General features: G+C 43.0%; 2 protein-coding genes and 1 pseudogene across 3 annotated transcripts; 2 read left to right on the forward strand and 1 right to left on the reverse strand.

Annotated features, from left to right (window-relative positions):
* The first annotated feature begins 2,660 nt into the window (after positions 1–2,660).
* LOC136509904 (sodium/hydrogen exchanger 1-like) lies at positions 2,661–11,859 on the forward strand. Of its 2 annotated transcripts, XM_066504492.1 has the most exons (15): positions 2,661–2,809; positions 3,142–3,355; positions 3,433–3,551; positions 4,138–4,235; positions 8,359–8,418; positions 8,525–8,571; positions 8,653–8,847; positions 8,981–9,027; positions 9,134–9,200; positions 9,450–9,550; positions 9,642–9,743; positions 10,204–10,342; positions 10,431–10,493; positions 10,607–10,690; positions 10,962–11,859. In XM_066504492.1, the coding sequence occupies exons 2-15, from the start codon at positions 3,185–3,187 to the stop codon at positions 11,307–11,309; spliced, it is 1,641 nt and encodes a 546-aa protein (XP_066360589.1). In that variant the 5' UTR covers positions 2,661–2,809; positions 3,142–3,184; the 3' UTR covers positions 11,310–11,859. The 2 variants fall into 2 exon arrangements, with proteins under 2 accessions (XP_066360589.1, XP_066360590.1); XM_066504493.1 differs by lacking the exons at positions 2,661–2,809; positions 4,138–4,235 and having other exon boundaries at positions 3,340–3,355.
* A 1,151-nt stretch (positions 11,860–13,010) lies between these two features.
* On the forward strand, positions 13,011–20,506 carry LOC136513915 (coiled-coil domain-containing protein SCD2-like; annotated as a pseudogene).
* A 1,182-nt stretch (positions 20,507–21,688) lies between these two features.
* On the reverse strand, positions 21,689–24,068 carry LOC136513928 (small ribosomal subunit protein mS33-like). The gene is made up of 2 exons (XM_066507904.1): positions 23,787–24,068; positions 21,689–21,954 (listed from the first exon to the last, which is right to left on the reverse strand). Exons 1-2 carry the CDS (start codon positions 24,008–24,010, stop codon positions 21,864–21,866), a joined length of 315 nt encoding a protein of 104 aa, XP_066364001.1. The 5' UTR covers positions 24,011–24,068; the 3' UTR covers positions 21,689–21,863.
* Positions 24,069–25,474: the final 1,406 nt, after the last annotated feature.

Here is a 25,474-nt window from a genome sequence, read left to right on the forward strand (position 1 = left end):
ATGAAGCGTACCACGAGGATTAGGTTTCCCATAAGGAGATATGATCGTAGGAATGTGACATCGAGGCTAGGGTTTTATCCGCGCTCAAGTTGCTTGTGGAACAGGATGTCATTTCGTTGTGTTATAATTCCGCTTTAGAGACCACCAATAATGTTGTTTCACGGCCATAGCCTTCCGCTAGCTATGTAGCCTATAACTAAGCCCCTTGGGCCACTATTGTAGACCTTATTTTAGATATCAATAAAGCTTAGAACCTTTTGTTATATATCTGTGTACCATCCCTGTGATTATTGCGTATTTATGTGTGATCCTAGCGCAAATATGGATGCACTAAGGACTCTCAAATTAAGGGGCCGACACCCGCCTAGCTCTAGCAGCACACGACCTCCACCCTCCACCACCATCAATAATGCTACTCGATTGAAGCTTGCCGCACTCACTGCCACCATTTCTCAAGGGTTATCCTCCATCACTACAAGGTCGATGCCGCCCCTACCACCTCGCCATCTTCCAAAGTCTACTACTACCTCCAGATCGGTAATAAGCTTTTCAGCAACCCACAAAGTTCAATAGTCTCAACAAGGGCATGCTTAGCACGGCTCCAGCAGCAACTTCTACGAAGGAGCCGTACAAAACATTATTTTTGCTGAGAAGTTATTTTCTGATGAATAGCGGAGGAGCTAGAGCCATCTTTAAATGAGGAGCCGAAGGTGGAAAAAAGCCAATCCTCCTTAAGTGCTCCGACCCATTTGGATGAGCATTTGAGTAGGAGCCATGCCAAACAAACTCTAAGGCCCTAAGATCCTAAAATTGACCTCATATTTAGTGATGGATGGATAAGCAAGTAATCAATCACCTAAAGAGGAGTAAATCTACTAAAATGTACTCCCTCTAATTCCCTAATAAAGCAAGTTGTTTTGGACATCAACACGGTCTTTAAGAACGACTTTGACTGCTACTTTTTGCTATAAAATATAATCAATATATATACTTTTTATAAAACTACATTTTAAGATGAATCTACTTACATCACTTTCCTATTTTGAAACTCAACTAAAAAGAATTAATTTTGAAATCAAAGTTTAAAATGTTTGACTTAAGACAACCTTAGAACGACCTGCTTTAGGGAACCGGAGGGAGTATTTTCTTAAGCAAAAGTAGTTATAAATTGTAAAAGTTGTTTTTATAATAAGTCTAATAATGTCAATTTTGTGGGTAAAATAAAATTTAGACATTATAGTTAAGCTAAAAAGTTTGATTTAAGACAAGACATATATTTGAAAACAACGAAAGTATTTATGTATAAATTATAAAAAGATTGCATGTACTATGATGCAAAACCTTAGACACAAATTTTTACTAAAAGAATATTTTATTAGGCTCTAAAACCCCTTAGGTGAAATCATAATGCACTTTTTTTAGCATCGAAATCATAATACACTTTCTCATGAAACGTAACATCTCGATGATTTATGGATGCTGCTTGTCCTATCCTATTCCGTTCACTTTTTTTTCCCTCTCGGGGTCGGAGCCGAACAAGCGTATATCCATATATCAAATAAAATATCGTGTTGGGAAGTCGGTATCCCGCCATTCTGGTAACACTTTTAATGGATGCAAAACCATAGACTCATTTTTCACGAAAAGAAAATCATTAACACACAATTTAATGCTCAAACATCGTCCCCTCCACTCTCCCACGTTCCTCAGGTTGCGTTCTCCTTGACCAGCTTCTCCTTCAGAGGGGAGTGGTATTATAAAAGATCGTAATGTCCTGTGTGTCTTTGAAAAAGTTCAGCGGTCTTCAGTGTCACTGTTTTAATTTTTTCGTGCCCTCCATGCCATTTCCGTCAGTTTGAGCTCTAACGTCATCAAACTGCATGCGTGAAAAGACGAAAATACCCTTAAGTCTAAGTATGTCATTAAATTTTTTTAAGCATCTTAACGACTTCAAATGAAAAAACTCAAGACTAGAAAGTTATAGATCTCGTCGAGATCTATAATTTTCATATAAAAGTTATTTTCATTTAATTCCACAAAAAATATGATTTAATATGATTAATATATTTTAGAAAAATTATATTTTTTTTGTGGAATTAAATGAAAATAAATTTTATATGAAAATTATAGATCTCGACGAGATCAACAACTTTCTAGTTTTGAGTTTTTTCATTTGAAGTCATTAAGATGCTCAAAAAAAATTAATGACATATTTAGACTTAAGGGTATTTTTGTCTTTTTACACTTGCAGTTTGACGGTGTTAGAGTTCAAATTGATAGAAGTGGCATGAAGAGCACGAAAAAGTTAGAACAGTAACGCTGAAGATCACTAAACTTTTTTAGAGACACGTAAAAATTACGATCTTTTATAACGACACACGTGAAATTCTACCCAACCAAGCTGGTCTCCCCACGCATCCAGCCACGTCGGCATCACACCCTCGCGAGATCCCTCCCTCACTCCCCCCCGTGCACCCAGCTCACGCCGACAACACCCACCGACACGCGGGTCCCAGACAACCCGGTCCCACGCGTCACCCACACGCGCCACCCCGGGGCTGCGTTCCTCGCGCCGTCCCGCGGCGGAGAGTGGCGTTTGACCGCCCCCGGCCGGCGTCGGCTTTTCTTTCTTTCGTTTGTTTAATTCCCTCCGCCTCGCTTTCAGCCTCTCATGGCCAGCGCGAGACTCCACCACTTCTCTCCTCCCCGGATCACCCACCGAACCCAACCGGCGTCCAGATCTTCTCCCCCGCGGTTCAGATCCCCGGACCGCGCTGGCGCCGCCTGAAGAATCTGCAGCAGCGGCGAGGTAAGCTCTTTTGGTCTTTCTTTCTTTTCTTTTTGAGTTGGCACAGCCGTACAGGTTCATTTCGTGGTTGGATTTGGAGCTGCTTCCCGCTAAAGCGTGGCGTAATTGGGTTGCTTTACTGGTAGCTGCGATGCTGCTTAGTTTGATTCTTTTCTGCTTCCTAGTTTTTTTTGCAGCGTGTTTCTTGCTTGGCTATTACAAAATATCCAAGTGTTCTGCTGGTTTAATTAATCAAAACTGCACTGTTCAAGCAATAATTGAGTTCGTCCCTTGCAACTTGCAGAGTGTGTGGCCATCTGACCTCCCTCCATGTCTATGTTTCCTGCTGCCAGGTTGCTTTGAGGCTGTGGTGGATCTCCTGGCCGGCGTGGCGACATGGGGCTGGGTTTGGGAGCTCTTCTCAAATCCGGCGGGCTCTCGGTCTCGGACTACGACGCCATCGTCTCGATCAACATCTTCATCGCGCTGCTCTGCAGCTGCATTGTCATCGGCCACTTGCTGGAAGGGAACCGATGGGTCAACGAGTCCATCACCGCGCTTGTCATGGTGGGCTCTCGCAGTCCGGGTGTTTGTGGTTTTGCTTCCGTGGCCACTGGTTTGAGTGTGTGCCTTGTTTCCTGTAGGGCCTCATCACCGGAGGCGTGATCCTGCTGGTCACTAACGGGACAAACTCACGCATTCTTGTGTTCAGCGAGGACCTGTTTTTCATCTATTTGCTTCCGCCGATAATCTTCAATGCCGGGTGAGTCTGCTTAGTACCATCATGGTTTTTGTGTCTTAGATTTCCCTTTGGAGCCGAATTTTCTTCCTAGGTGGCAAATGTTGTCGTAGTTTGATCTTAGTGTTCAAGCAATATGCAAAATTTCGTGAGTTTAACAAAGCCATGTAATGTGAGAGGTTAATCACTAAATGAGCAATGCACAACCAATGTAGTCAGCTTTGGACCTAATCTCTTTCCTCTGTATGTTAATTACACTATGGTGAAACCCTGAAACTCACTATCTTTACTATAAACCCATTTTCTCCAAAAGTCCTAAACAACTGCTTCCCCGAAGTATAAAGTTGTCTTTGGATTCTCTAGGGTTTGTATCAGGGTCTTATAGGGATCCTTCTATAACTAAATGATTCAAATTATGAGTAAGCACCACTTTGTTTAATCATTTTTTTTCTGAATTTGGCAAGCTATTTCAGTAATTTAGGCTAACAGAACTGTGCTAGACTATCTGCAGAACACAGTAAAACATTTTCCACTGTTTGTCTAAACTCCAAAGTTACATTTGATACAAGTAATGAAGTATACCTTTTTAAATGTTTCCCCACATTATCAGGTTTCAAGTAAAGAAAAAGCAATTCTTCCGCAACTTTATAACAATTATTTTGTTTGGTGCTGTTGGAACTCTGATTTCCTTTGTAATAATCTCTCTTGGTAAGTTGCTAAACCACTTGTGCTGTTTGCATGGTCTTACTTTGGTTTCACATGTATGCTCATATTGTTTCTAATCACACAATATTTTTGAGGAAAAATATATTACCGTTAGTATTTCGCATATAAAAATCATGATCGTGGTAGATTAGGTGCTATATAAAACACTTGCAGTGCAAGCCAACTTCATTTTCCCTAGTCAGTTGTAATAATAGATTGTTGGTTTTGTGGTGTACCATGTGGGATAGGTTGTTGGTTTTCCCTAGTCATTTTCCCTAGTCAGTTGTAATAATTTTCCCTATACGCTAGGTTGAAACTTGAAACAAATGGCTTTGAGAATTTGGATTAAGACATGGAGTGTTAAATGGATATGTGTCCTATAGGGTAGGAGCTGGTGTCTTCAGGGTTCGACGTTCCTTCCAAACCAACAGAATTGTCCTGAGACCTGGGAGGTCTAGTAAGTAGTATAGTGTATATGGCCGTTATTTGTAATACATAGTGACTAGGGCATGCTAACAGTGGACACTGAAAAGAAGTCAGTTCCTTTTAATTCAAAATGTGCCCTTGCATATATATTTGAAAAAAACAACAACAACAACAAAGCCTTTAAGTCCCAAACAAGTTGGGGTAGGCTAGAGTTGAAACCCAACAGAAGCAATCAAGGTTCAGGCACGTGAATAGCTGTCTTCCAAGCACTCCTATCTAAGGCTAAGTCTTTGGGTATATTCCATCCTTTCAAGTCTCCTTTTATTGCCTCTACCCAAGTCAACTTCGGTCTTCCTCTGCCTCTCTTCACGTTACTATCCTGACTTAGGATTCCACTACGCACCGGTGCATCTGGAGGTCTCCGTTGCACATGTCCAAACCATCTCAACCGGTGTTGGACAAGCTTTTTTTCAATTGGCGCTACCCCTAATCTCTCACGTATATCATCGTTCCGAACTCGATCCCTTCTTGTATGATCGCAAATCCAACGCAACATACGCATTTCCGCGACACTTAGCTGTTGAATATGTCGTCTTTTCGCAGGCCAACATTCTGCACCATACAACATAGCAGGTCTAATCGCCGTCCTATAAAACTTGCCTTTTAGCTTCTGTGGTACCCTTTTGTCACATAGGACACCAGACGTTTGCCGCCACTTCATCCACCCTGCTTTGATTCTATGGCTAACATCTTCATCAATATCCCCGTCCCTCTGTATCATTGATCCTAAATATCGAAAGGTATCCTTCCTAGGCACTACTTGACCTTCCAAACTAACAACTTCCTTCTCCCGAGTAGTAGTGCCGAAGTCACATCTCATATACTCAGTTTTAGTTCTACTAAGTCTAAAACCTTTGGACTCCAAAGTCTCCCGCCATAACTCCAGTTTCTGATTCACTCCTGTCCGGCTTTCATCAACTAGCACTACATCGTCCGCGAAAAGCATACACCAAGGGATGTCCCCTTGTATGTCCCTTGTGACCTCATCCATCACTAAAGCAAACAAATAAGGGCTCAAAGCTGACCCTTGATGTAGTCCTATCCTAATCGGGAAGTCATCCGTGTCTCCATCACTTGTTCGAACTCTAGTCACAACATTGCTGTACATGTCCTTAATGAGCCCGACGTACTTCGTTGGGATTTTATGTTTGTCTAAAGCCCACCACATAACATTCCTTGGTATTTTATCATAAGCCTTCTCCAAGTCAATAAAAACCATGTGCAGGTCCTTCTTCTTCTCCCTATACCGCTCCATAACTTGTCTTATTAAGAAAATGACTTCCATGGTTGACCTTCCGGGCATGAAACTAAATTGGTTCATAGAGACTCGCGTTATTGCTCTCAAGCGATGCTCGATAACTCTCTCCCATAGCTTCATAGTATGGCTCATCAACTTAATTCTCCGGTAATTTGTACAACTTTGAATATCCCCTTTATTCTTATAGATTGGTACCAATATACTTCTCCTCCACTCATCAGGCATCTTGTTCGATCGAAAAATATGGTTGAATAGCTTGGTTAACCATACTACAGCTATGTCCCCGAGGCATCTCCACACCTCGATTGGGATACCATCCGGTCCCATCGCCTTACCTCCTTTCATCCTTTTCAACGCCTCTCTGACCTCAGATTCTTGGATTCTCTGCACAAAGCGCCTATTGGTGTCATCAAAAGAGTCATCCAACTGAAAGGTTGTGTTCATATTCTCACCATTGAACAATTTGTCAAAATACTCTTGCCATCGATGTCGGATCTCATCCTCCTTTACCAAGAGATGCTCCCTTTCATCCTTAATGCACTTAACTTGGTTGAAGTCCCGTGTCTTTCTCTCATGAACCCTAGCCATCCTATAAATGTCTTTCTCTTCTTCCTTCGTACTCAAATGTTGGTAAAGATCCTCGTACGCTCTACCCTTTGCCACACTTACAGCTCGCTTTGCAGTCTTCTTTGCCACCTTATACTTCTCTATGTTGTCCACACTCCTGTCATGGTACAAGCGTCTATAGCATTCTTTCTTCTCCTTAATAGCCCTTTGGACTTCCTCGTTCCACCACCAAGTATCTTTAGCCTCGCGTCCCCTTCCTTTGGTTACTCCACACACCACTGAGGCTACCTTCCGAATTTTGGTTGCCATATTGTCCCACATATTGTTTATGTCGTCTTCTTCCTTCCAAGAGCCCTCTTTGATAACCCTTTCCCTAAATACCTCTGACGTCTCCTCTTTCAGTTTCCACCACTTTGTTCTTTCAATCTTAGCTTGTTTATCCCTACGGGCACGCACCTGAAAATAAAAATCTGCCACCAAAAGCTTATGTTGAGAAACAACACACTCCCCTGGTATCACCTTGCAATCCAAGCATGCTCGTTTGTCCTTTCTTCTTGCGAGGACAAAGTCAATCTGGCTACAGTGTTGTCCGCTACTGAAGGTCACTAGATGAGATTCTCTCTTTCTAAAGAAAGTGTTGGCTATCATCAGGTCAAAAGCTACCGCGAAGTCCAGAACTTCCTCCCCCTCCTGATTCCTACTACCATACCCAAAACCTCCATGAACTGCCTCGAAACCTGCGCTTGTAGTACCTACATGTCCATTAAGATCTCCTATAAAAAGCTTCTCATTACTAGGTATAGCTCTAACCAGGCCGTCTAAGTCTTCCCAAAACTGTCTCTTAGCACTCTCGTCGAGGCCTACTTGGGGGGCATACGCACTAATTACGTTCAAGACCATATCACCAACGACAAGCTTGACTAAGATAATCCTATCTCCTTGCCTTCTCACTCCCACCACACCATTCTTGAGGCTCTTATCAATCAAAACTCCTACTCCATTTCTGTTCGCGACTGTCCCTGTGTACCAAAGCTTGAAACCTGTATTGTCTACCTCCTTCGCCTTCTGACCCTTCCATTTAGTCTCTTGAACGCATAATATATTTACACGCCTCCTAGTCGCGGTATCAACTAATTCTCTTAACTTACCTGTAAGTGACCCTACATTCCAACTACCTAAACGGATCCTAGTTGGTTCGACTAGCTTCCTTACCCTTCGCACCCGTCGACTCTGATGCGAAGACCCTTGCTCATTTTTCACTACACCCCGGGCGCCGATGTAGCGCGCCACTAAGGAAGCGACGACCCGATCCTTGGTTACTTGACACCATGCCCAGATCACGACACGGCGCGCCACGGGGGTGACGACCCGGCCCTTGCCCATTTAACACCATACCCGGGTTCCGATATGGCGCGTCGCTAAGAGGGTTACGCCCCAACGATTTTCTTTCGGATTTCATCTCCATTTAAGTGGCTAAGTTTTTACATTGGCTCGCCACGCCTCACACAACCCTCCTCCTTTACCAGGGCTTGGGACCTGCTATGCTGGGACACCAAAGGCGCCCCACCATAGGCGGAGGCCGAGTTATACATTTGAAAACAAGAAATCAGATAATTTAGATAAATGCTAAATTAAGTATGCTTCTTGACAGTTGGCCACCAAATAATTTGTCACTGATAATTTGTTGTTCTTGAAATCTGTGGAGGTCATCTTCATACGGGAAGTTACATTCAAATATGACATGTTCAAACCTTGTAGTTGTCAGACTTGTCTTGCTCAGGCTTCTAAGTCTTTTTTGTCTAATGGACATATCAGGTGCTATGGGATTGTTCAAGAAACTTGACGTTGGTCCACTGGAGCTTGGGGACTATCTTGGTTGGATATATACTAGACCCTTTTCATTCTCTGATAGTCTGATTAGACCATGGATGCCATTGTCAATTTGCTAATACTTGTTTTTTTTGTTTACCCATGTTTGCAGCAATTGGTGCTATTTTCTCTGCGACAGATTCTGTTTGCACCTTACAGGTTTCTTGTTGAACAATCTGCCATCTTTATCTTATAAAATGAGATAGGAAGCCAATTTAATTGGAAATTCATTACTTGCAGGTGCTTAACCAGGATGAAACACCCCAACTCTATAGTCTAGTTTTTGGTGAAGGTGTTGTTAATGATGCCACATCTGTTGTGCTCTTCAATGCAATTGAAAACCTTGATATTGCTAATTTTGATGCTATTGTTCTGTTGAATTTCGTCGGAAAATTTCTCTACCTGTTCTTCACCAGCACCATACTTGGAGTAGCTGTAAGTAATCACCTACTGCCACTGTTGTGAATCGTCTTATGAATACTTTCCTACTGCCAAAATAATCAGAAAATCTACTCTGTTGATTTTAGCATGGCTCTTTTGACTGACTGATAATGTTGTTTCATGGCAGACTGGGTTGCTTAGTGCGTACATTATCAAGAAGCTCTATTTTGCTAGGTCTGTACACAACTCTCTGGCTCTGTAGGGTAGTTTATTGTGTTTTACTTTACACTACAAAACAACAGACATTTGAAAATTACTGTTTCATGCTTGTGATGTGCAGACATTCAACTGATAGAGAAGTTTCTATCATGATACTCATGGCATACCTTTCGTACATGCTGTCAATGGTAAGTGCATGAATATAAGAAGTTCCAAACGTCATAAATAAGCAAGTCTTGGAAAATGTTTAGGGGGGTGTATATTAAAATCATATGGTATTGATATTATATTAAAATTTTAACCTTTAGTTACTAATTTCTCTTGATCTGCTACCTTTGTTCTTATTTTCCTGCAGCATGTACTGATCTCAGTTTCTTAGCCTTTTGCAAACAACATAATACCAAGATTTGTTTCTGATATTTTCTTCCATTTTTCAGCTGTTGGACCTGAGTGGCATTCTTACTGTCTTCTTCTGTGGAATAGTAATGTCACATTACACTTGGCATAATGTGACAGAAAGTTCTAGGGTTACCACTAAGTATGTCTTTTCTGGATTCAGCATTTCTAGCAAAAATTATGGTTCTAACATTATTGATACTAATTGCTGATTTTCCCTTTCCATGCTGCAGGCATACTTTTGCAACTTTATCATTCATTGCAGAAATTTTCCTCTTCCTCTATGTTGGGATGGATGCATTGGACATTGAGAAGTGGAAATTAGCTAGTAGCAGGTACCTTTCGCTGTTGGAATGATTGATATTTTAAGGACTAGATATACCAACATAGATAACATACTAGTAAGAAAATTTCTGCTGTGTTATTAGTTATCTTGAACAAACTACATGTATCAGCTATTGACTCTACAGTCTGCATCCAGTTAGGCTGATGTTATGTCAGTCCTGAACTAAAATATTCTTGTTATACTGGTTCTGTTGTTGGCAAGAGGAACCTGTATTCTTTCTTTTTTATTTAGAGATTCCTCATTGAACCAGAATACCAGATCCTTCATCAGGTTTCTATTAACTGTTGTTTGCCAAGTGAGCAGCAATGGTCCACAACAACAGCTCCCAGTGGATGTCTTTTGTCCTTACTTTCTAAAATGATCTCCCCGCCCCCCCCCCCCCCCCCCCCCCCCCCCCCCCCAACCACCCCCAAAAGCTAATATATCTATTTGTTTCTCCTATGATGCAGTCCTAAGAAACCAATTGCTTTAAGTGCAATTATATTGGGATTGGTTATGGTTGGAAGAGCAGCATTTGTATTCCCTTTGTCGTTCCTATCCAACCTAAGTAAAAAGGAGTCCCGTCCAAAGATCTCCTTCAAGCAACAAGTTAGTACTAGATCTTTTTTTTCATTCTTCTGCCATTGTGTCCCTCTGGAAACCTGAAAGAGCTAACGCTGCTGGTATTTTCCTTTAGGTAATCATATGGTGGGCTGGTCTCATGAGAGGAGCCGTGTCAATTGCACTTGCCTATAACAAGGTGATGTTTGAATCGAATTGTCATCTGCTTTGAATCTGCTACCAGATTTTTACATATCATTGCTTGAGCATCTATAGGCTCTTATTTATACTAGGCCATGTAAACTTTTGCAGTTTACATCATCTGGTCATACTGAAGTGCGAGTTAATGCTATCATGATCACCAGCACAGTTATTGTTGTTCTATTCAGCACAATGGTAAGCCTGCTATATCTTATTATTATCTTGAACAGCTGTTCTTCGTATATATGCATATGTTACACAGTCCAGCACAAAACATGACACTGAAACCATGGGTATAATAATAACACATGTGATGCTTTTCATATTTGTTTCTTCATGCTGTATGTGAATATGCAAATAGAATTGAAGGTCCATACACATGAATCAACTAGTTTGTTTGTTTTTTCTTTTGAGAAAAATGAAAGTACTACCATTTTGCTAATTTATATGCCACCATTTAATTCAGGTTTTCGGTCTGCTGACCAAGCCGCTGCTTAGTCTCCTCATCCCACCAAGGACTGGCCTGAACACGTCATCTCTGCTCTCAAGCCAGTCTATTCTGGACCCACTTCTTACTAGCATGATGGGGTCTGACTTTGATGTAGGACAGATCAACTCGCCTCAGTACAACCTCCAGTTTATTCTCACAGCGCCAACTCGCTCTGTCCATCGCCTTTGGCGCAAGTTTGACGATCGGTTCATGCGCCCGATGTTCGGGGGGCGAGGTTTTGTTCCCTTTGTGCCTGGTTCGCCGGTGGAGCGGAGCGTCCCTGAACCTCACCTGGGCACTGTGACGGAGGCTGAGCATAGTTGAAATGAGGCAAGAAAGATGTATACAATTTTCTGTAGATCTTCAGACAGATACCACTCGTACTCCTATTTTGTCCTCAGAATCCATTGGTGTAAATTGTTGTTGTAGTATCTTGTGCAGATCAGCTCCTTCGGATGGTCCGGTGAACAGTGTTTTTTGGATGGTTTTGGATTATTGAATAGTATTATGTGAGAGAGAATAAGCTGAAACAAGTCAGGACGATACCAGCCGAAAGCACTGAGTTTCTGTAAAGCTACACAAGTTGCTGTAAATTTCTGGGAGGCACTCCCAACTGTAGAATACCACAATTCATCTGTAAATTTCAATGTTGTTCAAGAAGAATAATCACATGCTAGCATATTGGCATGTTTTTTTTTTATAATTGTATAATTGTGGGCCTGGTGCCCTGGTACAAACAGTTTCTCTTTTTCCTGAACTGAAGTTACCATGTCTCAAACAATGTTGAGTCTGGTCTAGTGGTCTTAGTTTTTGTCACGGGATTTATAGATTTACCCCAGGAATGTCAAACGTGAAAAAAACAAGATTGTAAAAACTCCCAGTGATTTTCCCTGTACATTCCCTTGGTTTGATGAAAACCCTGCCTCTTCCTTGAGCAAAAACCTTGAGTTTGATGGTTGGCTGTTTTAGCTTTGTCCTAAGTCAAACTTAACTAGTTTCGACCAAGTTTATATAAAAATACATAATCATCTATTAATGACGAATACTGCATTCCGAACCGCTTCTAAAGCACCACGCATGACTTATTCCGAATACACTTTCTTGATTTGGGTAGAGGGAGTTTGAGTAGGTTCATAAGTCGCCTGTATTTCTCGGTAAGATTGTCCAGTGTGTTGGATGCTTGAAACAAGGAATCATCGGTGTTTCAGTTCAGCTTTAGCTACGTCGTGTAAGCAGCAATGTGGACCCCACATGTTATAAACAAACAAGTAGAAAATGAACCTAACTTGTGTCTCCCAAGTCCCAAGTGCATTTGCATGTTCTGTCATGTGGACCTACGAGCCATTTTAATCTTTAAGCAAGCCTCGATGCTGGGAATTTTTTTTTTCTCAGCACTGCATACGACAGTGGGTTGCGTCGAGGCTAAAAGGCACAATTTGGTTCCAAGCATCGGTAAAAAACTAACATTGTGGCTAATCTAAGCTGATATATCCTGTAAACATTACATTTTCTATAAAGCAGGGCCAATGGTCTTTGATATAAAAAAAAAATACACTCCTTTGAGATTGTAACTCCTGTACTTCCTCCATTCCAAATTATAATGTCGCTTTAACTTTTTTGGCTCATACATTTTGTTATGTATTTAGATAATAAAAAAAAATTAAAGTGGCTTATAATTTATAACGGAGAGAGTAGCATTCTCGTATCTTTGCCTCATAGAATTTAGTATGAAGCAACTCGATCATGGATGGTATAGATACTGACTTGCTTTGGTTGATACTATAAATTGTTTTAGCTTTGTCCTAAGTTGAATCTGTAATTTTGTTTAAGTCTATAAAAATACATTAAATTATTCCCAAACAAGAGAGAGAGAGAGAGAGAGAAAAAGAAGGGAAAGAAAATCAAAAGGGAAAGAAAGGTGGAAAGGGTTGGAAATGCACCCGGAAGTGACCGCAGGCGCACAGACGCCGCAGAAGATCCTCGGTCCCCCTGACCGCAACCATTTGCAGTCCGAGAGACGAGACCGTTACACCCCCCCGCCTCGCCTCGCCTCGTCTCGCTCTCGCCCCTCCCCCGCCTTCGGAGCGGACGAACCAGCGAACCGCGCGCCCGCTCATCTCTCCCCTTCTTCCTCCTCCCCCACCCCCACCGAATCCGTCCACCGAATCCCCTCACACTCCCATGGATCGCTTGTCGCGGCCGGCGAGCCCGGGCGGCGGCGGGCTGGGTTACGCGTCGCGGCGGGGCCTCTACGCGCAGGCGGCGTCGCATCACCACCAGGCCGGCGGCGGCAGCGCGCAGACGTCGCCCGGCGGATCCCCGAAGGAGCTCTCCCCTGTCCACCGCCACGCGCGGGCGGGGGTCCCTCGGCGGCGCCGGGGCGGCCTCCACGGCGGGCCGCCGCGCGGGGGGTCGGCGCCGGCGCCGGCGCCCGCGGGCAGAACAGCGCCGCGCGCGCCGCCGCGCAGCGCCTCGCGCGGGTCATGGGCGGCGGCGCGGCCGGGGACGCCGGCAGCGGGAGCGACGACGACGACGACTACGAGCTGTCTGGGCCCCCCATCGAGCTCTCCAGCACCCCGCGCCGCACCTCCACCCGATCCCCTTCCCCCTCGGTAACCATCGTGTCCATGCGGTGGCATTTGGCTCTGCATGTGATTTTGTAGTGCATACTCTGCAATGCTACTCGATTCTCAATACGACCTGTGCGATGTGCTAAGTGGTGGCGTGCAATTCTGTGTATTTTAGATAGGCCGTTACCTTGCGGATCAGACGCAGGTGGGCCGGCCGCCGTCGCTGACCAACCGTTACACGGCTGGGAAGTCGGTCCCCATGATCCCGTCGATCAAGCGGCCAGCGACCAGCGGTGCAGGGGCCGGGGCTGGCTCAGAGTCTCCCATGCCGAACCGAAGGGAGCAGAGGTAAGGACTGTCCTGCTCTCAAGTATTAATATTAAATTGTGCCCCATGCATGACAGGACAGATTTCGTGGTGCAATACGTTAATTCATTTTGCGAGCATCTTCACTGTGGGCCTGTCTGGAGTTTTTCCAATTATCCAAAAGTTCTGCTATCTCAATTTAGTGTATTATCTGGATTCCATGTCTCTGCTTAAGGCAGATGATTAGTTTTCCCGTGCTTTTTTGGTTGGTAGTTTGCTTTGAGGCTACGACTTATCTTCCAAGCACTATGTTGTGGCATGGTGGATGTGGATCAAAGACTACGGAGTTGATAGTGGCGATCGACAGGCGGCCGAGTCTGTTCGCCTCACCTCACTGGAGCTATGGTGGACTTGAGAGAGAGGTAGAGAGGAAGATAGGAGGAATATTTTTTTCTCATTGCCGGCTTTGGGGACTAGGAGTACATCAGTTTGGTTTATATAACACCAACTGATCTCCTTCCGAAACACCTATTAGTTTTGCTAAACTAATAAGCCTATATAACTGGATTGCCTAATCCAAATCCAAAGCAAACTAATCACCTAAAATACTGAAGATAACTGAAGCCGATATTTCAGGCCGCTATAGGCTTCTTGTTGTGCTGGCTTTAGGTCCTGCCATACATAACACACTATCTATGTTGCGTGTGGCAGTTTCCCAGACGCAGAAACTGTGCTAAATAAATATCAAAGCAATAGAATTGTCTGTTAATTCTTCAGTTAGTTATTAGTGACCACTGCAACTTTAATAGTGGAGTAACTTGATGCTAAATTTGAGATGTTGGTGCCATATTACCATGAGCATTGCAACAGAAGTCACAAATCATGATTCTGCTTATGTGTCATTGTTTGCTTCTGAATGCACCACCACGTTTAATATGAACTAATCATTTCAGCAATTGTAAATAGGATAAGTCATCATTGGATAACTGAAACTCCAAAACTGGGGTTTTCTGAGACACCATTTGTCTAGAACGATTAGCAAGCAAACCTTTGCAACTTTTTTTCGAATGCATACTTAGATAGGAGTGCTTGGAAGACAGTTATTCACGTGCCTGAACCTTGATTGCTTCTGCTGGGTTTCAACTCTAGCCTACCCCAACTTGTTTGGGACTTAAAGGCTTTGTTGTTGTTGTTGCATAGGAAAACTGCGTATCATTATATGAAGGGCGGGCCTGGTGCAAGCGGTAGAGTCTTACCACCTGTGACCGGAAGGTCCTGGGTTCGAGTCGCGGTCTCCTCGCATTGCACAGGCGAGGGTAAGGCTTGCCACTGCATCCTTCCCCAGACCCCGCACAGAGCGGGAGCTCTCTGCACTGGGTACGCCCTTTATAATAGAAGTACAAACCTTTGCAACTGACATGCCACATTACTGAATATAACACTCATTGATTGAATTACACTTGACTTAAGACATTTTTTTAGAAAATTTAGTCATGGCGTTCATTTAAGAATTATTCTATCTATCGGTGTTAGTTATGTAAGTATAAGTATTTGTATTTTATTTAAAAGAACCTTTTGATACCTGCTGCCTTTGCATTCTTGGTTCTCAATGATCACTTGGTAAGTAATATAGGCTACATCATTCTTAGGAGATCAGTTGATCTTGGAAGCTCATTGAGAGCTCGTCGTACATCTTCTTCTCTTAATGATGAGGTAATTTCTTTCATGAATTCAAGTTTTATATAGAATCTTAATGCTACGATCTGTGTAACATTCTGTTAACTGCTTGCGGGGTTAACCTTCAATATGAGTTATCTCTCCTCCATGCTACAATTCTTGTCTAACCAATGTTATGGAGACTGTCAAAACAGCTGTCAATCATTTACCTAATTAGTTTTTTCTCTTAATCTGGAATGCCGCTGTGGTTCTTAATTTTTTATGTCCATGCTTTGCAGATTAACACACTTCAAGTGGAAAATGAAAGCATGTATGACAAAGTGAGATATCATGATTCTATTTTATTTTATGGTTTAACATGTTGGAAGCAATCAACCTTGTTTTATCTTACCTGCATCTTCCCAGCTTCAGCTTGCAGAAGAAAGGTCTGATGATGGAGATGCCAAATCCATGCACATGGAGGGAGAGGTCTTTTCTGTGATAAAATGCTGACTAAATCTTTGCTTCTGATATTACTTGATTGAATCATACCGTCCTATTTTTTAGTTTTTAACTTGACAACTGGATGTATGCTAGTATGATTTGTTTGGATACGTTTTTTCAAAAAAAATGATTTGTTTGGATACCATGCAAAAATTTTCATGTTTTGCATTTACCATATTTATTTCCAAACTTCAGGATTCTGATATTGGTGATGCAGTAGAAACAGAGCCAATTTTGATTAGCGGGTATGGCAGTTACTAAAAATATGCTACTTATTGTCGATGCCTGCATATTTTAAACCATATGTTCAATTTGGCTCTCAGGAAAGACGCAGCACTAGACCAAAGAAAGGTATGTTTCCATAGAAAGCTTCTCCTGCTCAAAGTTTTGAGGGAGCACTAGAGAGAGAAGTTTGCTTTGGTTGAGTCACTTTTGATTATTACTTTGTGCACTATAGAGTTATTTGTGATCAATTTTTGCGTACTAGTTTTGTTCGAGCTTGATGCCTGTTTTGCTCTTAGATTGCTATGCGAATTGCTTCGCGAAGGTCCAGCAGTGCAAGCTGTAATGAGATTGCAACCCTTAAGTCAGAAGCAAAGGTGTATTGGATTTTTCCTTGAATCTAGTTATCCATTGCTGAACGAATTTTCCAGAGTCATCTTTTGCAATCATAAACTTTATTTGCATTTTGTGATAGGTTACTAGTAATCTGGTTACATCTGTATCTCGGAGAGTGAAAAGTGCTAGATCAGAACTGAGATCTCTTCAGGCAACAGCCAACAGAATGATCCTGTCACAGGAAGAGCTGGTGTGTACGTTGGTTACATAATCACAATATGAGCACTTTTTGTCTGTGGCTTATCATTGTAATTGTTCATGAAATTCCTTAATCAGGAGGAGGTGGTACTAAAGAGATGTTGGCTGGCCCGCTACTGGACATTATGTTCTAAACTTGGTACCAAGATCACTTTTGCACTGTTTATACTCCTTTACGATGAGGGAGTATTCCCAGTTGCCTAAATAATGTTTCAAATATTATGTGTTCTTGAATTATAACATATTGAAACAGCAACTAGCAACCATTGTAATCTGTAACTGCTAGCTCAACCTTAGGACCATGGGCTAGGATGCATAATTATCCAACCCTGTTTGTCCTTTCGTGTTCACACCACACATTTTTTTTGCTACTGTTTCACTTAATTTGCGTTTAAACACTAGTGTTGTCTGGTTATTCATAAAGTTTGAACTTGTAGTCTCTCTTTTGTTTTTTTTCATAATAAATTCACACAATATTTCCCCAAAAAAGAAGATCAATGTTAATTTCCAATTTTATATGTTCAATGAAAAAAATGTGTCTCGTCTATAAGCAAGCAGATGATTTTTTAATATAAAAATTGTTATATAGTGTCTGGTTTTGGCTAATGTGAGTCCCCCCTCCCCTTAGGGATACATTCTGATATTGCTGAAGAAAAAAAAGAATACTGGTCCTCATTTGCACCGCGTGCACTTGAAGCAGTTCTATCAATTGGGCAAAAGGCAAGAGATGGAACTTTATCAGGTCATCGAAGCTATCTTTAATTCTTGTTTTGATATTTTACTTCTATGAAGCTGTTGATACAAGAATAATATGTTCCACTTACTATGCAAGTACTTCACTATCTCTATTGGCTAATCATGGAGATGAGACCCAGATTCCCCACAGGTCATGACACAATTTGACAAGTAACAAATGAAAAACCTTCAGTAGTATTCTTATATTATACAGTGATTTGATTGTAACAAAATGAAACAACGTGGCCTATTTCTACATGCTAGAAATTTGGGAACAACTTCAATTGAGTTGCTCAGATTTGACTCTCTATTCTCATCTTCTGGCTGCAAAATAGGATTTATTTGCACTTTACATTTGTACTGTGCAGTGTAAAAGGAGCCTTTTGCTATGTGTACTAAAAAAATCTCATCTGAAGGGCTAATGTTAGTAGTTTTACTGCTTTTAAAATAGTCTCGGATGATGAAGGATTACTAAGTGTATCAGATTTCATGAATGACCTTAGTCACATAACCCCGTTCTTTTCTCATAGTTCATGTGGTGACAGATAATGCTGACATGGAGAGCAGAAGCAAAATGTCTGATGTAAATGATATATCTAGTGATGGCAATATCGAGACCATGCTTTCAGTTGAGAAAGGATTGCGTGAATTGGTTTCACTCAAGGTTTTTCTCAAACTTGAAGTGTGTATGGACCTATATGCTACTTCAAAGTTTCAACTGCATGTCAGCATGATCAATTTAACTCAGAGACATGATTCACACTGTTTAAAATCCTCTTTGCGTGTATTAATTGATGTACATGATTTCCTAGAATGTGAAACCTATTGCCTGCCACGTCTCATACAGTTCTATTCTAGTTAATTGTTCAGAATATTTTGGATTTTGCTGTGCCACATCAGGTGATATGGAAAACTGGATTATCCAACTTCAGAATCCTACTGCTACTAGAGTGACTGGTCCATCTCTGTAAAGTATATAGCAAATGCAACATATATGAGATTGAGTTAGCTTTTGCATATTCTCAGAAAAATGGCATTAATATATTTCTGCTTTTATTCATAGTGCAGTAATAATAACTTCGTATTTCCTTTGAAGGTAGAGGATGCAATCATGCTTACTTTGGCTGAAAATCGACATATCAAACCTCTCTCAGGTGGCTTTTCGAAAATGTACTCATTTCTTATACTTTCATCTTACTAATATTTTATGTACAATATTTCCCTGGACCACCAATAGATAGCCATAACTGGTTATTTTCGTTAACGAAGATAAACCCATAAAAGTAATGATCTTGATTTCTCTTATTCAATATAACAAGAACATAGTAGGGAATAGATCTTAACTCAATGTGATGATGATAATATTTGCATGTGTAGCATGTAGCTTAACTTGCACAATGTTGAGCCGCTTCCGAGAAATATTATGCATAATTCACCTGTAAAAAGTGTTATTGTATGAATTAATGTCATTGGATGAATAATTTTTACCTTTTGATAAGGATTGAACTTCCATTACAGGCCAAGCTTCTGAGGGTCGGAGCCCTTCCGAGTCATTAGGTTAGTTGCTCTGTCAGTACTTTTGTATCCATGACCTTTGACGTTTCACTTTCCTAATTATGTGTCTGACATATTTCCTGGTCCTAGAGTTAAGTGCGGAAGAGCGAGAAGATGTACGCTTTAAGCAGGTAACAGACTACGTTATGTTACTCAAAATTTATTTCGCTCTGGCCAGCATTAATATTCTTTTTTTGTTCCATTGTTAATAATATAGAATGAAATACACTAACAAACTATAAACTTATTTTATGGTATCATCAAGATCACTAAACTCTTAAATACATTGTCACTCTAGGTCCAAATCAGCATGTGTTTGTTTATGTGGTACTCTTGGCTAAGAGAGATGTCCCTCTAATCACATGCTGATAGGGGGATTTGGACCTTGAGTGGCACGGACTGTGATCTGCAATATTAAGAGTTTAGGGACATGAATGACACCATGGTACAAGTTTAAGGATTGCTAGTGCAGTTTATATATAATCTTGAGCCTAATCTCCTAATTCCATATTGTGTCCATTATGTGCTTAACAAACTGGACTACGTTAGTAAAGAGAAATGTAAAATAAATATTATGTGAAAACACTTCATGGCTCTGCTTTTCGTTACCTGGTAAGCTTCATGTTTAGTGTCCTCTTATTTTGACTTCCAACACACTACAGGCATGGTTGACCTATTTCTGGAGGCGGGCCAAAAATCACAACGTAGAAGAAGATATAGCTGATGAGCGGCTACATTTTTGGATAGAACAAAGCAATCACCCAGTTACTACGAGCGACGTAATAGAAGGTAGGTTATTTTCATCCATTCCCATAGTGAAACCTGAACCAAAACCATAATATTTCTATTTTGAGTGATCAACTGACAACTGGATATTTTAGTTTAATGCATGTTCTCTCCACCTGATCCCTTGCTAAATTCAAATTTTGAAGTCACGATGAATTCATTGTAATTGGTTTTTCCCATAATCATGTATAAAACCATAGAGGAATCGGGAAGCTGAATTTCAAACTTGAGGTCAATGAGATCATTATTGATTATCCTTTTCTTTTCCTGCAAACATGTAAAAAGTTGAGAGAGGACTCCACGAGCTGAAGAAGCTGGGAATCGAGTCTCAGCTGTGGGATGCGACGAGGAGAGGTCTCGATGATGATTTAAGCAACCACGGGAGTCCAACTGGATCTGAAGCTTAGCATACAAATCTAGCAAATGCATAATATGGACCGAGGCTCTATTGCCGATTTTGTGCCGTCAGAGGCCCTAGAGCCCTCCTGATATTCTTTTTCGTATTGTTACTGGCCTTTTGCTTGGTATCTTCATGTAAAATATTAAACTTTGATCAAAATATCCACGAATCCTTTCTTTTGAGTTATCTATTTTCTGTTAAATGCTAATTTATCTGTGAAAGCAAAAGGGGTTAATCATGGAGCCATCGTGATGCTTTGCTCTCTGTCAGGTAACTCTACTGCAACAAAAATATGTATTGGATGATTTCCTTTTTCCTTTTGCAATGGTGGTGGTCTATTCTTTTTAGGAGCAAAAAGCGTACCAAAGCAGCTTCCAGGGTTATTAAGCGTAGCAATGATCGGAGCCTTGAATCACACACACTGACGGTCTAGTAGTCGCACTCCCCATCCTGCGATCCATGTCCACGGAGGCGCCGTTGCCGGCGAGCCAGCGGCGACGGCAGTGCACGGCAGCAGTGGCAGCCGCGGGCGCGGCCTGCCTCGCGCCGTTGGTCGTGTTCCTGGCGGTGCTCGTCCTCGTGCCGTCCCTTATCCCGCGGCTGCTCCTCCGGCCGCACCACGTCGTCCCCTACGTCGCGTCCGGCGAGCTCCGCGCCCTTGCCTTCGACGCCGCGGCCTCAGCCGTCACGTACAACCTCTCCGCCGTGCTGCGGTTCGACGGCCCGCCGAGCCTGTACGCGCGCCGGTACACGGGGATCAGGGCCGCGCCGTTCTACGCCGGGCAGGAGCTCGGCGCCGCCGTGGCTCTGCCGGGGTTCACGCAGCGCAGCGGTGGAGGCAACGCGCTGCCGGTGGCGTGGGCCGGCGTGCAACGCGTCCCGCCCGGCCGGCGCGAGCGCGCCGTGGCCGCGGCGCTCGCTCGGGAGCGTGAAGAGGGTTGGATCAGCGTCAAGGTCGCCGTGCGCGCCGCGCAGGACGGCGAGGAGAGCGACTTCGCGTGCGTGCTGAGCTTCCCGGTGCCTCACAAGCGCGACGGGGGTGGTGCTGGCAATAGCGCCGCCCCCGGTGTGTTCGATGGCGGCAGTTGCATCGACGCCGTACGCGGCGAGTTCTAGACGCCACGCCACCATAATGCATGCTCCGACGATGTTTGGCATGCATGCTCCGACGATGTTTGGCTTCGGTTCATTCGTGTCCACCATGTTGTACAATGCTGCGCATGTTCTTCGATTGCCAAGATTAGTTTTGAGCATCTTTAATTCAGATTCGGATTTTTTTCCCTAATCTTGACGGAAATATACCTGATACATCCTGAAAATTTCTACCAAAACACTGTAACTGCCACTTAGGTGTCAGGATCATGAACTCTATTGGAAGCACGTCATTCTTCCAACATGGAAGGCGGTTTCATTGCAAAACAGTTGTAAGCTAGTATAAAACTTGATAGAGCAAACGTGGGTTTCTTCGTCTATCGTCACCCAACAAATCATTACGTTACAGCATTCAAACAAGGCAAACGCCAGAAGCAGAGCTGAGCATTGGTAGCACGACTATTTGCTTCTCTTGACAGCACGCCTTCCCTGGCCCTTCTTTGGCGGGCCCTTGCCACGACGCTTCAGCATTTCCAGCTTAGCCAGACGCCTGCGGAAAGTAGACATGTCCCAGTAAGACAAATGCTCATAGCAATGAGAAAGTTCTATCAAAAAATACTGAGTACTCTGTAACTTATGCATTTTATCTGCTTCTTGGCTCATGATAATGTGGGCAGAAAGAACAGAAAACAACAGGCTATGTTCAATGCTGCAGTTCAGAATGGGAAACACTAATATCTATCATGCTTGATTCACACTTGCTATATGCTTTTCTTAGTATCTTTCAGCTAGCGTGCTCCATTTTTTTTGCATCTCATTGTCAAATCTGCAAAAAAATTACTGTCTTCCAAGGGTGAATACTAAAAGTCTAAAACCAAAGACATATAACTATACATAACAACATCACAAACTCCATTTCGGTCCTCGCAGTAGAACTAAGGTTTGATAAGCAGTCATAAACTCCTATGCCAGTGGAATCTGCAATACCTTTACTGTCTTACAAGGGTGAATACTAAAACCGAAGACTTGTATAATTATATAAGAATAAAATCTGGCATTCTAAAGATGCAAGGCAATCCACAGGTTCCTCATGTAGTTCTCTCTGCAGAACTAAGGTTCGATAAGCATTCTTGAACTCCTATTCCAAACAGCACAGGACAAACCTGATGCAACCCTAATGCCATTAAGAAAACACATATGGGAGTTTGCACCATTTTCACGATTTCAACTCACACCCAGGAAAGAAGGATCAAATTATGATTTTTATGGTTTCAATTGAAACCCAGAAAACAAAAAGAGAGGATTAAGTAGTCACACTGATTCTTGCATATTTTCCATACATTTTTCAACTGTCAGCATTACCTCAGAAAAATTACCAAAAAAAAAAAATTATAGATGGGTCTGTGCCAACCAGTTTTTTATTCCTAGATACTAAGTGGAAATATGCCCATGTGCACGAAGCTTGCAATAAACCGAAAGAGAACTAAGTCCAACATGGTCAAAGACTGAATGATCAGATTTACTGTACTACAAATCATCTCAATACAGATATTCTGGACATGTCAGCTGTAGTATGTATCTTGCATTTCTCAACACATATTAAGTTGTGCGAGAGGACTCCTTATCAAACAATAGATGCATTCTTGGGACGAAAAAAAGCCAACATATCCTATAGTGACACCAAATCCAGATATCAGAGCACCAGACTAGCTGGAGAAGCCAAAGTACATAGTTCTATACTTTACTTGGTGATTACCAGACTAACCCTCTGACAAAAACAAATGCATTGTGCAACAACACAATCAGTAGAAGCTGCTACCCAGCCTGCTGCTGCCAACTTATCATCCAGCATCACTAGCTCCCTACTCGCCCTGGTCTGTTTACTATCAGATTCAGTATGAACAACCATGCTACTGAGGGCGTTCATTTGCTTCACAATAACACAACATCGTGCCAGATCGACATCAACCACCACCAAAGATAGATGAAAATGAACTGGACAGCCACCAGAGGTGCTAGAAATACTAATTGCTCTAGACCTGCAAAAATATCCATCAAAGGTGAAAGCACCGTATTCCCATGCCTAGAAGCACCATGCTACAATGGCACTACAGCATCCTGGTTGCAACAACTAACGATTAGTACATCAAGTCTGTGATCCCATCAATTTGCGTCGGTAATTGAAACCAACAAATGCATCCCCGAGCGTCAGCGAGATGACACACTGGTTCGGAGGCATATCAACGAACACACACCGAGCACGAGCAACCCACGGCACAGGGATCCCGTAGCAAAGCAAGCGAGACATGCGGATCACTACAAGTCCCCCAGCGGCGGCCGAGGAGAAGGGAGGGGGAGGAGGAGGAGGACGTGAGCACTTACTCCTTCTCCTCGCGCGCCATGACGAGCGGGTCGTCGCGCTTGATGTCGTAGGGGTACCACTGCGCCACCTGGTCGCCGACCATCTTCTTCCGCAGAAGCTTCGTCGCCGCGCGCTTCCCCGTCAGGTTCAGCGCGTGTCCAAAGATGGACGCCCGCACCTCCGCGGCCCCCGCCGTCGCCGCCGCCGCCAGCAGCCGCCGCAGCCCGCCCGCCGCCGCGCTCATTTCTCCCTCCTCCCTCTCAGCGGTGGTGGAATGGATGGCTCGTGATCTGACGGACCGACGGCCCAGATCGCCCTGTATTGCCGTGGTTTCGTGGACTTCTCGAGTATTGGGCTGGACCGGGCGGGTAACACGGTAAGCTCGGCCCGAATGAATGGACGATATGTCTGATGGGCCATCATCCTTTTTCCTTTTTTCCGTGCTTTGCACGAGTGTGACTAAATTTTCAGAGAATCCACGAGGACGGTCTTTTTTATAGTTTCCTACTAAATCCATGTTTGTTTCTGTTATAAGAATCAAATCCATGTTTTTACAGTATAGCATAATGTCTCCTGAGGCCTTCACCAACTGATCCGATGAACTTAAAACTTGAATTCAAGCTCCATTTTGAAGTTTGACTTTGTCCAATTCAATTTCTTTGAGATCCATCATGATTTATCATATATCTATTCCGGTCGCTCTTCATCAGTTTTGCTAGGAGTCATGTGTGCAACAAAGCGCTCTCACTGCAACGTACATTGATAAAGCTACTAGTCTCGTAGCACTACATCTAAGTGCTCCCATCACCAAATTGCACTTAGACACTATTATGTACTTAGCCTTCACGAAACTTTGCAAGTTGCAAAATATGCCAAATCCAAACTCGGAGGGCCAAGAAAACCAAATGGCCTCAATTTGACTAACTCGTTGCCGCTATCACTGCAAAACAGTGTTAGCCATAGTTCACCAATCACTAAAACCCCAAAATACCCAAAAATAAGGACCTCAATGCATAAGAGGAGGATGTCAATGTACTCTTTTTTATTTTTATTTATGTTAATAAAAGTCCAGTAGAGGACAACCCCTCCTGTTTCCCTAAAAAAATGTACTCCGCCTACACTGCTCACCATGAGCGGCTTCCAAGGTGTGGGCTGGCACCTTCTTTCTTGAATCCTGCTAGCCAAGGCGCTCGATAAAACGAGGGACTATGCAACTATTGGTCTGTGACATGTGAGATGCTCTAAATGCACTGCTCATCACCTTTTTGCTAGAGGATGACATAGTTTCATGGGCTTATCTCCGTAGTGCAAGAGGATAGGAACAATTGCTCAAGCTTTTCTCTGTAGTTAGAACATCTACTGGAAACAGCAACATTGCCGAGGGCAAAAGACTTTGCCGAGGGCCTGATTTCGGGCACTCGGCAAATCCTTTCTTTGTCGAGGGCCGCCCTCGGCGAAGCTTAGCCCTCGGCAACGGCTCGTTCGCCGAGGGCCGGACCCTCGGCAATCAACGGCCCACGGCAAAGGCCCACCTTTGCCGAGGGCCGGGCCCTCGGCACAGTACCGCCTCTCGGCGACCTCGGCCGAGCGTGATGGCGGCACCGGCCGTCAGCCTTTGCCGAGGGCTCGGCGTTAGGCCCTCGGCAAAGAATTTGGAAATAAAAAAATAAAACTCTTTGCCGAGGGCCAGTTGTACAGGCCCTCGGCA

This window comes from Miscanthus floridulus, chromosome 16, assembly GCF_019320115.1.
Source record: "Miscanthus floridulus cultivar M001 chromosome 16, ASM1932011v1, whole genome shotgun sequence".
Lineage (NCBI taxonomy): Eukaryota > Viridiplantae > Streptophyta > Magnoliopsida > Poales > Poaceae > Miscanthus > Miscanthus floridulus.

Excerpts from the sequence above, each read along its gene's own strand:
- LOC136509904 (XM_066504492.1), top strand. The coding sequence starts at position 3,185 with ATGGGGCTGGGTTTGGGAGCTCTTCTCAAATCCGGCGGGCTCTCGGTC. Across the intron at positions 8,419-8,524 it reads GGAGCTTGGGGACTATCTTG|CAATTGGTGCTATTTTCTCT; the intron begins GTTGGATATATA and ends CCATGTTTGCAG. Across the intron at positions 9,551-9,641 it reads AGTTCTAGGGTTACCACTAA|GCATACTTTTGCAACTTTAT; the intron begins GTATGTCTTTTC and ends TCCATGCTGCAG.
- LOC136513928 (XM_066507904.1), bottom strand. The coding sequence starts at position 24,010 with ATGAGCGCGGCGGCGGGCGGGCTGCGGCGGCTGCTGGCGGCGGCGGCG. Across the intron at positions 21,955-23,786 it reads ATGGCGCGCGAGGAGAAGGA|GCGTCTGGCTAAGCTGGAAA; the intron begins GTAAGTGCTCAC and ends TACTTTCCGCAG.